The sequence below is a fragment of the Trachypithecus francoisi genome, unplaced genomic scaffold (genome assembly GCF_009764315.1).
Source record: "Trachypithecus francoisi isolate TF-2019V2 unplaced genomic scaffold, Tfra_2.0 Lachesis_group1, whole genome shotgun sequence".
Lineage (NCBI taxonomy): Eukaryota > Metazoa > Chordata > Mammalia > Primates > Cercopithecidae > Trachypithecus > Trachypithecus francoisi.
The window spans coordinates 155,280,587-155,298,686 of NW_022681454.1; the positions used below are offsets into that span (position 1 = coordinate 155,280,587).

Below are 18,100 nucleotides of genomic sequence, written 5' to 3' on the forward strand. Positions count from 1 at the left end.
GGATATAAAAATGAGGTGCAGTTACGTTTTTAAAACACATCTATATTATTTTAATTGTTTGCAATTAGAATGTATTTATGTATCGTCTAGGTGACTATACATTTAATCCTACCTAATATAGATATTCAAAAGTCAGAAAGGATATTGAAAATTGTCATTGCTTTCCTTTGACATGAAAGGCACTTATTAATTTAACTTTATATAATTTAATGGGAATTAAATTCATTTTTGTAAAAATAGATAATGTACTTACAGGTTATATAAACTGACTCACATATGACCTTTTTGAAAGTCTTTCAACACATCAGAAATCCATATCGAACAATGAAAAACTCATCTTATGCAAATAGAATTATAGATATTTCTTAATGTAATTAAATCCCAAAATTAATTAGACAACATTCATAGTGGCAAACAACAGAACCCATTCCAGGTAGTTTTAAGCAGGCAAGAAATTTAATAAAGACTACTAGGAAGCTTGTAGAACATTCAAGAGATCTGAGTATCAGGCTTGGGGTCTAAAAAGCCAGCAAAGATGCCCAAGGCACATATTGAAATTGGCCTATTGGAGACCCCATTGTAGCTGAACACTGAAAAACTCCAGAGCTTTTGTCACTGTTGTCCTTGAAAATAGTGTCCTCTGTCACAGGAAGAATGGTGGGAAGAATGAATTTTGTAGAACACCTGCATTTTCCTGTTCCTATTCATGAAATGAAATCTTGTTCTTTGGTTTCCGTGTTACAACCTTATTTACATATCTGTTCCCTAACTACAAGGAGGGCTAAACAAGTATGATTTTTGGTTTCCAACTTAGCCAGCAAAAATAATGGGGTAAGAATTGCCAAAACATTGAAGGGCTGTTCAAAAGGTGTTGGGTAACAAGAAAACACATCATATATCCACTAGACAGTGCCGAAAAATGAATAAATCAATATATATAATATGTATATTGCTTATTTACATAGTAAAGTCCTTATTAGCATATTTTAAGCATAAATAAGTATCCAATGAAAGACAGTTTAAGTGGTATTTTATATTTGTCACATTATATAGTTATATTGAAACATGCATCAAAATGTATTTTCATAATTTGACTTTTGAAACTATAGTACTTAAAAACACCAGGAATATATTGGAAATTTGAATAAATATTCCTCTTTGAAAGATATCTTTGCACTCTGCTGTTTTAATTTTGAGAAGCTGATAGTTCTATGTACGCGATAGATTAGGAATGTTTGTTCAGCTTAACTAAATATGGCTCAAAATGAAACTGAAACTTTCTAAATATTGAAAACATTTTTAAAATTCTCAAAATGCATCTGTTCTATAAAGTTGATACAAAATAACTTTATCCAATAAATGCTCATTTTGTGAGAACTTATCTAATATTTATGTATATTTTAGAGACCTGACTTATCCAGTGATCATTTTCCAAAAATTTTGAATTTCTGAAACAGAGTGAAGTATTAGGACGGAAACTAAGAATTTCTCAGATCCATGTACAAGAATGTGTCCACTTTTGCAAGTTGGCCAGAGAACATCAATCATAGCATATACTTTCAAATTACTCTTGAAATAATTTAAAGGAATTTATAATGATGGTTTTCAGACCACAGCACCCTCAAATACCCTGGGCCTATTAAAACAACAGTGGAAAGCTTAAGAGTGTGGATGGCAGTAAAAAAAAAGAAAAGATAAAGTGTAGAAATGACAACCCACAAAGCAAATCCACAATGATTCTGTCAAGGCCTTTTTCTCTCAAAGTATCTTAAATGCTCCTGAGAAATGTGCTCAATGTTCTTGCATCTTAGAGAATTAAGCATGATTCTTCAGATAGTCTTTGAGAAAAGTTTCCACATATATGCAAACTCAGAAAACTCCATCAAAATAAGAAATGATAAAAATTGAAGAAGATCTGTGTTTTTGATATATTCTAGGACATTAAACAAAAACATTAGGAAGATATAACCAATAGGAGTTTGGGCTTCCATCTCAGGCCTGTGTTTTAGGGGTTCTTTATGAAGCAGCCAAGAATAAGAGGACAAGTGATGGCTTCCTTGAATGAGGATAAAAAATACGAAAGAGAACATAAAACTTCAAAATCACTAAAGCAAGGGATTGCCCCATCTCATTTCCACAGATACCCCATAAGCACCCAATTTTTACTTTTCATCTTGCAGGATAATGTTCACTTTTGGATGCTCACTTTAAACAGAAGCATGGAAGGAACAGGTGATTGGCCTTGAGTTTCTTTCTGTTTTTGTTGCACTTTTGAAGCTATACTTTATTGAATTGAGTTTAAATTCCAAATTTCTAAAACTGAACCTGAGTAGAAAAACATGTTCTTTCATGCTAGGAAAATATATTTTTGCTTTGATTAATATTTCTCATTTCTAATACATTATGACATGTTGAAAGCAAAAAGTGTCTTTATTGTCTTTTGATTTTTCACAAGCTATAGGCTGTTTCTCAACCATAAGAGCATCAAATAGATATTATTGATAATTATAGATATTCTGACAGTCAGATCTTTGACCTGCAAACATTATTTTCAGAGATGATTAACCAAGAGTAGTAGAGTACAAAGGCTTCTGAGCGCTTTTTTTTTTTCTTGACCTACTCATTTATTGAGAAACTATCCAACTCTTACTCAATAATAACATAGATGATTTCATGGGAGTTGGTATAGTTCCTATTACCTAGTGAACACATGACCCCAGATCGACCAATCAGAGAACTACATTCTTGTACTTATTGTAATTATTTCAGTGAAAGCCACGTGATGCCAGTCATACAAATCTGTGATCTTTCTAGAATGTGTTTCATAAGTATTAGAACATTATTAGTAAGTAACTGTGTAAAGTATTAGTTTTTAAAATCCTTTCTTAGTGAAAATTAATATATGCACATGTCAGAAATGCAAAAAGTGAAAAAGAGTATCTATTAGAAGTAAGTCTAATTCTATCTTGATCCTATCCTTATCCTTAGAACCAACACTGTGAATTATTTCATATAAATAGTTTTAGAAATTTTCTATAAATTAACAACCTATATTTTTAGGTTCATAGAAGTATTCTGTAAGATAATAGGATATTTTAATATAAACACATATAAATATTATATTTTCATGTTAGCACATATAAATCCCCCTCACTGATTTCTAATGGCTGTAGATTCCTATTACATAAAAACAAACATACACTTATACATACAATCACATTTCCTGTTAATGGCATCTTAATTTTTCCTTTTGCAAAATTGTGAAGGTGAACAATTTCATACATATGTACTTGAACACACATATAGGTCCAAAGAACCTATAGTAAACCTCTCAGTCAGTAGATTAGATATAGCAATGTTCCAATAATTCTCTTTTATTCTACATCCAATTTTCTTTAAGCTCCCCTGACATCACAAAGTCTAGCGTATATCATATGAAATATATACATTATAAAGCAACTCTATTTATGTACTCACATTGATGTCTTCCAAATCTAAATTATTTAGAATAATATTGTTCCTTTTCCAGATAATGGGAGGTCTCAGGGTTCCTTGAATGGCACAGCTCAGAACAGCACTTTGTCCCACAGTTGCTGCAGTGATGCTTAGTTTCTGATCTTCAGGCAGACTCAACTGGATCACTTCTGTGAAGATAAAGTGTCAGTAATGTTGAGGAACATGTAGTTTTGTAAGATTAAGTAGTATAAAGCTACTGAATACTAGTAATTAAGGCTTTTAATTTGAATAAAAGGGAAAAAAGCTTGTGATGAAATGAAAAAAGAGAAAATTGTTTCCAATAAAAGGTCAGAGTGACATTTCAATTTAATTGATTGACAAGCATCCTCATGAGGCACAGAACTATTAAGCATGAAATGAATATCAGAAGTAGAGTTATAATAAGCCTGGCAGATTGCACCCAAAAGAGAGATAAATTATTTAACTGCCAAATCGACATGTAGTGTGTCATTGGCATTGAAATAAAAATGATGCTGTTTATTCACTGATAGATTTATATTGTAGGTTAGGTGAGATCATTGCTGGCTGGCTTCAGAGAACACTAGCACAGTAGACTGGGTAAAAGGCATCTTTACGCTGGGAAACATGTTGACTCCGAAGGCATAAGATTTGTTTGGGAAGTTGAAGAAGTAAAAATCTGAAGTCCACCAACCAAACAGCAATTAAGTAGAATTCTATCAGCTGTCTTTACCAGATCGCATTGGTATTGAATAGTTATTTCATGATTCCTAAAGTTAAATATCATATTTTAACTAACGAGTATACACGTTTCTGCTGATAATTTCTGCCAACGTACACATTTCTGTCTATTGCTGGACAACATTATTTGAAATCTGGATCTGGCTTTCCTTTTTGATTTTCAGATAATCCTTACCAACTAGGAGAATTATCAACTGTATCATTGCCAATTTTCATGAGAGATGACTAGGATAATGTCTATAAATTCTGCACTCATGTAAAAACAGCCCTTTTGTTTCCTGCTGACATTCACAGACACGAAGTTTTCTACATTATGATTTGAGTCTTGTAGTTTGACTTTGCTCATAGTCTTGACCACGTTAGAAATACCACAATTTCTGACTTAAATGTCGATGTAGAGGAGTGAAATAATTGTCCTTTGTCCCCTTGTTAAGGTTGTGATCTTTGTCCCTGGGGTTGAGTGAGGAAAGTGGTGCCCTAACTTGTAATAAATATGATCATGTGCAACGGCTGCATTCTTCTTGAGAAAGCCCCCTCCCTCCCTCTCAGCATTCTACCACATTGTCTCTATTTCTTAATCCGGTCTTCCCCTTGAGATGCTAAATCAAGTGACTGTTATAGAACATAAATATCCCATAAAGAGTTATTTGGTTTTTGGTATCATCACAAATTGCAATGACAAACATGACATATGTGTTTGGATTAAGGGTCTGGATTAAACATATAATCCACCACCTCCTCAACACACACACAAACGTTAAATGTTGAGTGATTTGGGGTGTTCTCACCACTGGCTGACACCTCATTATCTGATAAAATGAAACAGAAATATACTCACACTCCTATTCTGTTATATAGCATCTCATCTCTAAACCTAAAGTCACGCTTATTTAAGTTATCATTGTTTTGTGTTGTCAAAGTGAACAGGAATGCTCTTGAAATTGGAAAATTCTACTAGAGAAAGACTCGGCTCCAATTCATTATTTGGTTTGTTACGTTACCCAAAATACAGACAGAAAATCAGACAGAAATGGGTAACAAACATCTTGTCCGTTTCTTTGTGTGAGAGTCTAACCTTGAATCAGGTTTATCCATATTACCATTTATTTCAATGCTTCCTAAGTAATAAGAACATAGGGAAGGCCAGGCACGGTGGCTCACACCTGTAATTTCAGCATCTTGGGAGGCACAGGCGGGAGGATCACTTGAGGTGAGGATTTCGAGCCTGGCCAACATGGTGAAACCCCGTCTCTACTAAAAAGAAAAAAAAAAGCCAGGCATCGTGGCACAGGCCTATAGTCTCAGTTACTCAGGAAGCTGAGGCAGGAGAATCTCTTGAACCCGGGAGGCAGAGGTTGCAATGAGCCAAGATCATGCCACTGAACTCCAGCCTGGGCGTCACAGTGAGAATCCGTCTCAAAAAAGAAAAAAAAAAGGGGGGGGAATATTTTCAGTCTGTTTTAGATTAATATATATTCTGTCATATATATACTCTGTTATACATCATATATGTGTACACATACACACACACAGAAACATAAACACACACATACACTCATACAGAGACATATATATATGTAAATAAGTTAAAAATTATTCAATTAATTCGAAACACTAAAAGCTGAAATCTGCAGACACAGTGTTTATGTCTTTGTTTAACGTTACAAACTAACAGAAAGTGAGAACATTATAAAAGTAATGGCATCATGTAGAGTATCATGTAAGAATTATTAATAATTTCCCATTTATATTCCTGAATTTCAGCTTCTGGTTCCTCATTAAATTACAGAGGAGATAATGGGACATCTGGTTCTAAAAACAGCATGTGAACATTGGCTATTCTGCCATTTAGAAATACAATTGCTAGTAAGTTACCCTGGAATCTCTTCACTAACCTTCCGCATCTGTTATTAAGTCCCAGGCTATTTGAATTAGTTGAGCTTTTTATAGTTAAATATTACAATGGTAATTAGATAATATAATCATCTTAGAATAAATGCTGAGATTTGGCATAACATTATGTGGGCAATCTTTCTAAAATGTATTTTTTTATAAGATGTGTAATTAGAATAAAGATTATTATTCACCAGGAATATTAACATGCACAGAAAAACTTACTTTTTAATTTTATGGCTACATTTTCAAATGACTTTACATATATTTCTTGGTAATACTTATTAAATAACTATATATTTGATAATTTCTTAGATTTGTTTTCTGCATATTTCATGCTGTATGTTTCACCTCTTCACTACTATGTTGTATAGAAAAAAAACACCAAGCCAATCATGTTCACTGGTTACATCTCAAAATCAAATGGCCTTTTCCTGAAATAAATGTAGCAGCATATTTTATTTTAGCTACAGAATTGCCATCCCCATCTTTACTTGTCTTGTGATAGTTACTAAGAAGCACAGATTAGCACAGATTTAATATTACAAGTTAAAAATGTTAAACATTTTTATTCTTAAATTATATCAAGAATGCTTTAATGTTCAGTGAAATGCTTATAAAATGGCAAAATTATAAGTTTTATTGATACATGATCATTATTTCTAGAAATGCATTACTATGTAAAACAATAACTATGAATCAAGCTGTAATCCAATTTAAAAATGATTTTTATATCTATTATTTTAAATTGCTTCTGAGTGTGTGTGTACATTGGAGTGACTACAGTTGCTACTTTAAAAACAAGAATTTTGAAACAAAATACTGAAAACAATCTTTTATTAACTATAGCTAATCCATGTTTTCTTGGATATACATTAATAATGACTTGTTTCATTTTATAGCATTCTATATACAAACAGCTTATGCTAGTTATGTACAGAAACTATCTTTGCAACAAATAGCACCAATCATTTTATACCCCTCTGCATTCTTTCTGCTCTAATGACCTCAACATGTATCATGTGTGGAGAGTCACCTGGTGCCCTAGCAAAAGGTAAAAACATATAGGCTAAGTATAACATATGGTACTGAGTGTTTTGACACACTTCAGCACTTCTTTCCTTTATAAACTTTGCCTCCTCTTGGAAGCCCTCTCAAGTATTTATGGCAAAATTTTAATGATTTTTTTTTTTTTTTCTGATCTCACATTATGAGGACTATTACTACCTTTTTAATCCGGCTTTTGTTTTTGATTGCTTAGGGAAGTTAAGAGGCAAGTAAAATAGTTTCACACTGTGAATGCTTCTCTATGCTTTCTCATTTTTACTACTTGGCTTAGAGAAAAACTAAGAGCTTGCTTTAAAGGAATGAAATATTTGAAGTGTCTGCTAGAAGAATCTGAAGCCAAAGACACAAGTATAGTTTAGTACAACTTGCAGCATGATTAGTGGGTATTTTTATAAGGCATTGATTTCAATAGCAACTAGATCCTACCAGTAATAATATAAATTTGGGTAAAAATATGTAATTTTTTTTTTTTTTTTTTTTTGAGACAGAGTCTCCCTCTGTAGCCCAGGCTGGAGTGCAGTGGCCGGATCTCAGCTCACTGCAAGCTCCGCCTCCCGGGTTTACGCCATTCTCCTGCCTCAGCCTCCCGAGTAGCTGGGACTACAGGCGCCCGCCATCTCGCCCGGCTAGTTTTTTTGTATTTTTTTAATTAGAGACGGGGTTTCACCGTGTAGACCAGGATGGTCTCGATCTCCTGACCTCGTGATCCACCCGTCTCGGCCTCCCAAAGTGCTGGGATTACAGGCTTGAGCCACTGCGCCCGGCCAAAAAAATATGTAATTTTTTTAAGTTTTATTTTAAGTGCAGGGATACATGTATGGGTTTGTTACATAGGTCAACGTGCGTCATGGGGATTTGTTGTACAGATTATTTCATTACTCAGGTGTTAAGCCTAGTACTCATCAGTTATTCTCCTGATCCTCTCCTTCCTCCCACCATCCATGCTCTAATAGGCCCCAGTGTGTGTTGTTTCTATGTGTCCATGTGTTCTCATCATTTAGCTCCCACTTATAAGTGAGAAAATGTGGTATTTGGTTTTCTGTTCCTGCATTAATTTGCTAAGGATTATGGCCTCCAGCTCCATCAATGTCCTGGTAAAGAACATGATCTTGTTCTTTTTTATGGCTTCATGGTATTACATAGTGTTTATGTACCACATTTTTTTTATCCAGTGTATTATTAAAGGGGATTTAGGCTGATTCCATGTCTTTGCTATTATGAATAGTGCTGCAATGAACTTCAATTCGTGTGCATGTGTCTTTGTAACAGGATAATTAATATTGTTTTGGGCATATACCAGTAATGGGATTACTGGGTCAGTGGGAGTATAAATTAGTTTAACCATCATGGAAGACAATATGGCAATTCCTCAAATACCTAATATTATGTGATTTTAACACATATAGAAAAAGTGAAATATTATGAATATTTGTGAAACACTAGTTTAAAAAGGATGATTTTAGGAACTTTGATTAAAGATATCTTTTAATATCGTAAGAAGAGCAAACTTTTCATAACCAAGATTCTGCTCTTCTAAATATCGACATCTTTGAAGTTCCTAACTATAGACTTATGTTAAATATTTCATTAAATCTGTTTAAACACTAGACTCATAATCTTATTATCCCTCATCACGCCTATTATTCCTATTATAGGAATGAAGCCTAGAATACATTTTGTCAGTAATGTTTCCTAATAATGGGTACTTTACCTTTCTCTACTTCAGTAAAGAAATTGCTAATTAAATGCATATAGTAATACAATATTAAGCCAGAAATAGATCAAAAAAAGAAAATCACTTAGAAAGTGTAAATGGAATAAATTAATTATTCTCATAATAAGATAACCACAATTACTTAATAACAAGGTTTTTAAGTAAAAAGGAAATTCTGATGGCATATTTTGTCAGGAAATAGGTGACTTCAAAATAAATGGTAATGCTTACATAATTTTGACATGTCAAGATATTCACAAAGTTATTATGATGAAATGCTTAGAATCTTTGAGACAAAATATCTACTTATTAAATATTATATGCTTTTATTATAATTAGTCTTATAAAATTAAAACAAAACAAAATGTAAAAGGTCTAGAAATTTTGTTTTGGTAACAATAGACTGGATAAATTGGACATTCACAGAAGTGACACCACAGCAAACAAACATATAAACAGTATGAACTAAATACAAATAATTTATTCTTAAAAGCATTAGAGAAATATCAGGATAGTGAGGAACTGCCCAGTCTATGTTCTGAAGAGAACTGTAACTGAGAGAGAGAGGAGATTACACCTGGAATTGCACATTCCGTTGAGGATTTTTTTCATTTTGAAGAGATAATAGCTATACTTAGATGTTATTATGTGGCTTATTGTTTTCCAGGCATACGGGATAGGGAAAATAATGGAGTATGTCCATCTCTGTGCTAGGACTTTAAGATGCCACCGTCTACAACTGAATATATGGACTGCAGCACGCTGTTACCTAGATGTCTTAAACAAAATCTCTCTGGAGTAAGTTAATATCATTGTATTCATCCAATACTTGCTATTAACAACTTTGTATTTACAATACCCAGAAAACTGTAAACCAGAATATGGCCCACCAAAAGAGAAGACAGCATGATGAGAAGGAGCAGAAACAACACATAACAGTAAAAATAATCCAATAAGATTGTAAGATGTATTATGTTTATGAAAATAAAATTCCAGGTTAGAAATTCTGACCATAAAAAACAGAACTATAAACATTACAAGTTTGTGAAAAATCAACTAGAAATTATAAAGTGAAAGCTATACTAACTGAAATTAATAATTAAATGTATGTACTTAAGGTCAGATTAGACACAGCAAAAAAGAGAAATAGTAAGCTAGAAAAGAGATTAAATGAAACTTTACAGAATAAAAAGCAAAAACCAGACAAAGTTAATGAAAACAGGGTTCTTTTGAATCCCAGAAAGAGAAAACAGAAAAAAAATGGAGAAGTAATATTTGAAGAAATAGCAGCTGATGGTTTTCCATAAATGTAAAAGACACCAATCAATAGATTGAAGAAGCACATCAAATTTCAAGCAAAGCAAACAAAAAACTAGACTAATTCACACTGAGTCAGTGTATTAGTTCATTTTCAGGCTAATGATAAAGACATACTGAAGACTGGGAAGAAAAAGAGGTTTAACTGGACTTACAGTTCCACATGGCTGGGAAGGCCTCAGAATCATGGCAGGAGGCGAAAGGCATGAGTGGCATGCCTTACATGGCAGCGGCAAGTGAAAAATGAGGAAGAAGCAAAAGTGGAAACCCTTGATAAACCCATCAGATCTTGTGAGACTTATTCACTATCAAGAGAATAGCACAGGAAAAACCAGCTCCCATGATTCAATTACCTTCCCCTGGGTCCCTCCTACAACATATGAGAATTCTGGGAGATACAATTCAAGATGAGATTTGGGTAGGGGCACAGCCAAATCATATCATTCCTCCCATGGACCCTCCAAATCTCATGTCCTCGAATTTCAAAACCAATCATGCCTTCCCAACAGTCTTCCAAAGTCTTAACTAATTTCAGTATTAACCCAAAAGTCCACAGTCCAAAGTCTCATCTGACACAAGGCAAGTCCCTTTCTCCTATAAGCTTTTAAAATCAAAATAAGCTAGTTACTTCCTAGATACATTGTCGGTGCAGGTATTGGGTAAATGGAGCCATTCCAAATGGGAGATATTGGCCAAAACCAAGGGGTTACATGGCCCATACAAGTCCAAAATCCAGTGGGGGGGGAGGGGCAGTCACATTTAAAGCTCCAAAATGATCTCCTTGACTCCAGGTCTCACTTCCAGGTCATGCTGATGCAAGAGGTGGGTTCCCAGGGTCTTGGGCAGCTCAGCCCCTGTGGCTTTGCAGGGTACAGCCTCCCTCCCAGCTGCTTTCACAGGCTGGCACTGCATTTCTGCTGTTCTTCCAGGTGTATGCTGCGAGCTGTCAGTGGAGCTACCATTCTGAGGTCTGGAGGACAGTGACTCTCTTCCTACAGCTCCACTAGGCAGTGGCCCAGTAGGGACTCTGTGGGGGGAGCTCCAACTCCACATTTTCCTTCCACACTGCTCTAGTAAGGTTCTCCATGAGGGCCCTGCCCCTGCAGGAAACTTACGCCTGGGCATCCAGGCATTTCCACACAGCCTTTAAAATTTAGGCAGAGATTCCCCAATCCTAATTCTTGACTCCTATGCACCCGCAGGCTCAACACCACATGGAAGCTGCCAAGGCTTGTGGCTTCCACTCTCCAAATCCACAGCCTAAACTGTACATTGGCCCTTTTCAGCCATGGCTGGAGCCGGTAAGACACAGAGCATCAAGTCCCTAGGCTTCTCACAGCACAGAGTCCCTGGGCCTGACCCAGGAAACCAATTGTTCCTCCTGGGTCTCTGGCCCTGTGATGGGAGGGGCTGCCATGAAGGTCTCTGAAATGGCCTGGAGACATTTTCCCAATTGTCTTCGGAAAAAACATTATGCTCCTTGCTACTTATACAAATTTCTGCAGCTGGCTTGAATTTCTCCCCCAGAAAATGGGTTTTTCTTTTCTATCACATAGTCAGGCTGCAAATTTCCCAAATTTTATGCTCTATTTTCCTTTTAAAATGGAATACTTTTAACAGCACCCAAGTTACCTTCTGAATGTTTTGCTGCTTAGAAATTTCTTCTGCCAGATTTTCTAAATCATCTCTCCCAAGTTCAAAGTGTCACAAATCTCTAGGGCAGGGTCAAAATGCTGCCAGTCTCTTTGCTAAAACATAACAAGAGTCACCTTTTTTCCAGCTCCCAACACGTTCCTCATCTCCATCTGAGACCACCTCAGCCTGGTGTTATTGTTCATATCACCATCAGCATTTTTGTCAAAGCCATTCAATAAGTCTCTAGGAGGTTCCAAACTTTCTCACATTTTCCTGTCTTTTTCTGAGCCCTCCGAACTGTTCTAACCTCTGCCTGATTCCCAGTGCCAGTCGCTTCCACATTTTCAGGTATCTTTTCAGCAATGCCCCATTCTACTGGTACCAATGTACCATATTAGTTTTCATGCTGCTGATAAAGACATAACTGAGACTGGGAATAAAAAGAAGTTTAATTGGACTTACAATTCCACATGCTGGGGAGGCCTCAGAATCATGGTGGGAGGTGAAAGGCACTTCTTACATGGCAGCACAAGAGAAAATGAGGAGAAGCAAAAGTGGAAATCCCTGACAAACCCATCAGATCTCCTGAGACTCATTCACTATCACGAGAATAACATGGGAAAGACCGACCTCCACGATTCAATTACATCCCCCTGGGTCTCTCCCACAGCACACGGGAATTGTGGGAGATACAATTAAAGTTGAGATCTGGGTGCAGACACAGTCAAGCCATGTCAGTCAGTCAATTAACAATGAAATTAAAGAAAATTAGGAACACTCAATTTACCAACGTAACAAACCTGCACATGTACCCCTGAACCTAAAGCAAAAGTTTTTTTGTTTGTTTGTTTGTTTTTTAAAAAGGATATCAAAGACAGAGAGAAATCTTAAAATTTTGCAAATTAAAAGATACAGCCTGCCTATATGGTAAGGAGAGTTAGACACATAACTGATTTCATCAGCAAAAGTAGAAACAAGAAAGCAGTAGGACGATATATTGGAAATTATGCAACAAAATAAAAACTGATCTTAGAGTTTTATAGAAATACATAAATATTATAATAAAATTAACATATTTACAAAAAATAGAAGCATGAACGTTCATGTCTAGTAAACGTGCCTTAAATTCTAAAAATGTTCTTCAGACAGAAGAAAAATGATTCCAGATGAACACTCACAGATGCGAGGAATGGAAAGCAAAAACATAAAATAAAATAAAAAAGAAGAAAGAAAAAGAAGAAGAAGAAGAAGAAGAAGAAGGTATTTAAATGTGAATGTTAAAGTTTAACAGTAAACTTTGATAGTTCAAGAACGCCAGATAATATAAAATTTTATTTCCATAACATTGGGTAGAGAAAGATTTTGTTAACAAGATGCAAATGAATTCACCATAAAGAAAGTGATTTATAACTTTGACTACATTATAATTTAAAATATCTATTCTTCAAAAGATACTATTAAAAAACCAAAAACACAAGTCACCAAGCAGAAGATAATTGCCACCTACAAAACTGACAAAAATCTTATATTTCAAATAAATTCTTCTACACATCACTAAGAAAAATTTAAACAACTTGTTAACAAACCAATCAAGAAATCAATAAAAGACTTGAATAAGTGCTTTATGAATTAGTCTATATGGCTAAGAAAAATCTGAAAATTGCTGAACTAACTATGCAATTAGGAAGATGAAAATTTAAGCCAAAACCCTTCAGACTGGCTTGAATTTAAAAGTCTAATGAGAATAACTGTTGAGAAAAATACAAAGCAACATAAATTCTTATATATGAAATTTATGTATATATAAATCCTTACACACTCATGAACAAGAGTGTAAATGTACACATAAACTTGCTCCATTAGTAAAGGAAGCCTCATCTAGCAAACTTTCCTGGCCAACCCATTTCCAAGGACCAAGTTAGCCATATCCCTTGCAGACGCTTAGAGTTATGACACAGAAAACGCAGAGAGTTTAGCTATTATTTAGGTGGGAACTGAACAAGGAGATCACTCGGACTCGGGAAGGGGAACATCACACACTGGGGCCTATCATGGGGAGGGGGGAAGAGGGAGGGATTGCATTGGGGAGGTATACATGATATAAATGGTGAATTGATGGGTGCTGACGAGTTGATGGGTGCAGCACACCAACATGGCATAAGTATACATATGTGACAAACCTGCACGTTATGCACATGTACCCTAGAACTTAAAGTATAATAAAAAAAAAGAGATAACAGAAATAATAACACGTAATTTTTAAAGACACTTTTAATATACAGGACAGAGAAGAAAAGAGAAGAGCCCTATATGGTGAGAAAACAGTATGATAAGAAATAGGATAAAAGAATCTGAAGTTTATTCTGAGGAAAAGGGGCCAGCAGAAAGAAAAGTTCTGAATACAAAATTGAGAATATAATTATTTCTGCCAAAAGTTCTGAAAGTAATTAGGAGAACTTATAATCACAAATATAAATAAAAGCATTTAGCAACTAGTTCAAAATGATAGTTTCTTCCTATGCTATTAGTGAGATTGAGAAGTTATAGAAATATATGAATAAAAGACTTTTCAATGAAAGCTTTTCTGTAAAACAATGAAGAAAAAATTCTTGTGCAAAATTGAAATTTTGTTTTTTTATTGTCATTATATTCTCTTTCTATAATAAAGATGGTACAATACTACAGACAAAACTATATTTTGATATTAATTCAAGCAGTTTTACATATTGACAATAGTGAATCTCACTTTCTTTTTTAATTCATTACTTGGACTTTCTTTTAGTGGTCTTATAAATATACAATTGTCTTTCAGGGTTCTGTTAAATTTCATTTAATTTTTTCTCTTTCAAATGAATTATATAAAGTTGAATTTTAAACTAAACTAATAAAGGAGCAGTCTATTTATTCAGTGATATGCGTGACACACACAACTTGGAAAACAATTCTTTTTATGCAGAATAGTTTCCATGTGAAACCTGACCTAACAAAAACTGTACTAACAGAGAGAATTGGGTGTCCACTCAAAGTGGTCAAGTTAATTTTAACTTTATGACTTGGAAACATTCAAGGATGCAGATAACAGAATGACTTTAACATTACAAGTATGTAGGTTGGAATAGTAAGATAGTGACATTGCAAAGTTTGTTATATTAAGTTTAAAATCTCATTATAAGTGAGTTACTCCTTGTAGGACATAGGTAAAAGAAAATAATTGTGAGTATTAACTGAATACGTATCATTTGCTAAGCATTTTCCAAAGTATTTGATTCATTTAACTTTCCTAACTGCCCTATGAAGTAGATACTGATTCTGATTTTTATTTTTATTTTTCTGCCTGTGATGCTCTCACGTGAAGAAGAGATAATTAAAGCTTTATTAGCCATCTTGTGATCATGAATGGGAACATTCTCAATGCATTAGATACGAAAAATGCAAAGATGGAAGAACTTCAAGTCCTTCATTATAATAGGTGAGAAGGGAGAAAACAATCATTGGAAAAAGAGTCAGGCATTGAATACTTATATCAACAAAGATGAAAGATTGAAAATCAATTATCTAAGCTTTCACTTTAGGAAATTAAATAAAAAGAACAAATTAAATCCAAAGTATGCAGGGAAAAAGAAAGAATGAAAATGAGAGCATGAAAGAAATAAAATTGAAAACAAAAAATCGATACAGGAAATCAATGAAAACAAAAGTTGGTTATTTGAAAGATAAAACCAATAAGCCTCAAACCAGAGTAACTCAGAAAAAAGAAACAAGGCAAAATTACCAACATCAGAAATAAAATACAGTGTTATTACAGACCCCACAGACATTTAAAGGATAATAAAATTTGCACAAAAAATTCTGTGCCCACAAATTTGATAACCTAGATTAAATGGACCAATTCTTTGTAAGACACAATCTGCTGAATCTCATTTAAGTAGAAACAGGCAATCTGAATAGGCTTATACTTATAAAAGAAATCTCATTACTTATTAATCACCTTCCCAAGCAGAAAGTATCAGGCCCAGATGGATTCACTGATGAATTCTACCAAACATTTAAGGGAGAAATTGTATCAATCCTCTACAATCTCTTTCACAAAATAGAAGAAGAAATGCTTTCTAACTCATTCTCTGAGACCATTATTACCCTAATACCAAAATCAGACAATAGCATTACAAGAAAAGAAAACTGCAGAAAAATATCTCTTCTAGGCATAGATTAAAAATTCTCAACAAAATATTAGCTAATAGAATCCAACAACATATGAAAATGATTATACACTATGACACTTTGGTATTTGTCTCAGGTATGCAAGAATGAATCAACATTTTAAAATCAATTAAATGTACTCATCACATCAACAAGCTAAAGAAGAAAACAAAACATGTGCAAGATTTTTTTTTTTTTTTTTTTTGAGACGGAGTCTTGCTCTGTCGCCCAGGCTGGAGTGCAGTGGCCAGATCTCAGTTCACTACAAGCTCCGCCTCCCGGGTTCACGCCATTCTCCTGTCTCAGCCTCCTGAGTAGCTGGGACTACAGGCGCCCGCCACCTCGCCCGGCTAGTTTTTTGTATTTTTTAGTAGAGACGGGGTTTCACTGTGTTAGCCAGGATGGTCTCGATCTCCTGACCTTGTGATCCGCCCGTCTCGGCCTCCCAAAGTGCTGGGATTACAGGCTTGAGCCACCGCGCCTGGCCGCAAGATTTATATAAAAAAATTTAAAGCTTGGATGAATTTATTAAAGAAGTAAATAAAGAGGGTGGCGTGGTGGCTCATGCCTGTAATCCCAGCACTTTGAGAGGGCAAGGGAGGTGGATCACGAGGTCAGGAGTTTGAGACCAGCCTGACCAACATGGTGAAACTCCTTGTCTATTAAAAATACAAAAATTAGCTGGGCGTGGTGACGCGCACCTGTAATCCCATTGAGTCAAGCAGCTGAGGCAGAAGAATTGCTTGAATCCAAGAGGCGGAGGTTGCAGTGAGCCGAGATTGTGCCACAGCACTCCAGCCTGGGCGACAGAGAGAGACTCTAAGGAGAAGGAGAAGGAGGAGGAGGAGGAGAGGTAGAGGAGGAAGAGGAAGGAGAAGGAGAAGGAGAAGGAGAAGAAGGAGAAGAAGAAGAGATAATCCATGCTCATGAAAACAAAAACTCAGTGTTATCAAGATGCCAGTTTTTCTCCACTTCATCTATAAATGTAATGCAATCACAGTCAAAATTCCAGCAAGTCATTTTGTGGCTATCAATAAACGAATCCTGAGGTGTCTAGAGAGGTGAAAGATCAAGATGAACCAACGTGGAAGGAGAAAAACAATATTAGAGGATTGACACTACCTGACTTCAAGAGTTACTATAAAGCCACAATAATCAAGACAGTGTAGCACTGGTGAAAGAACAGACAAATAGATCCATGGGACAGAACAGAGAGGCCAGAAATAGACCCAAATAAATAGAGTGAACTCATCTCTGACAAAGAGAAATGACAATGCGAGGTAGAAAAGTAACATTTTAAACAAATTGTTCTGAAACAAATAAACATTCACATTAAAAAAAAAAAATGACGCTAGACAAAAGCCCTACACATTCAGAAAAACTAACTAAAACTAAATCACAGACTTAAATATAAAACAAAAAACTATAAAAATCCTAGATGATAACTGGAGAAAACTAAATGACCTTAGGTTTGGTGATGACCATATTTTACATACACAAAATAATACTGATTTATTTTTCATAGATACTAATTAATAACAAGAGGAAAACCAAGACCATTTATAAACCTTAGGTAAGGTAGATCATAAGGTGTTTACACTTTGGTTATATTATTACATAGAAATTAAGTGTCCTTAAGGGTTGTATTTAAATATATGTACACAAGATAAAAAGACATCAAACATAATGATGATCACTGTTTTACTTACAAAAATATCAACTAAATGTTAAAAAATGTCAGGTATGTTTTCCTGTATGATTTGTTGGTGTAAATACTATGTTTGATTTTTTAAAAAATGACGCTATATTCTAAATTTGTGAAATATTGAATGCATGAAATACAGAATTAACTTACCATCTTTAATATATTTTTTAAGTTTTGGTATTTTCACTTACTAATGAAATTCAATGTGGTAGATTGGGAAGAGAAATTGCATATACATATGAAGGAAGGAATCTAATCGGAAGAATTCACTGTGAATTTTCATTTGTCAGTCAGGATAAAGCAATCAGTTAATCAACACCCATCTCCTATATGTTAACAAATGTGTTCAGTGC

At 34.7% G+C, this 18,100-nt stretch overlaps 1 protein-coding gene across 2 annotated transcripts in view; it reads right to left on the minus strand.

The window, feature by feature from the left end:
- FSTL5 (follistatin like 5) overlaps nucleotides 1-18,100 on the minus strand; it is an 812,556-nt gene that overhangs the window by 270,124 nt on the left and 524,332 nt on the right. For both annotated transcript variants that reach the window (XM_033215581.1, XM_033215579.1), the window contains exon 7: nucleotides 3,478-3,644. In XM_033215581.1, coding sequence (XP_033071472.1) covers nucleotides 3,478-3,644 — 167 coding nt within the window. The remainder of the gene's footprint in view (nucleotides 1-3,477; nucleotides 3,645-18,100) is intronic.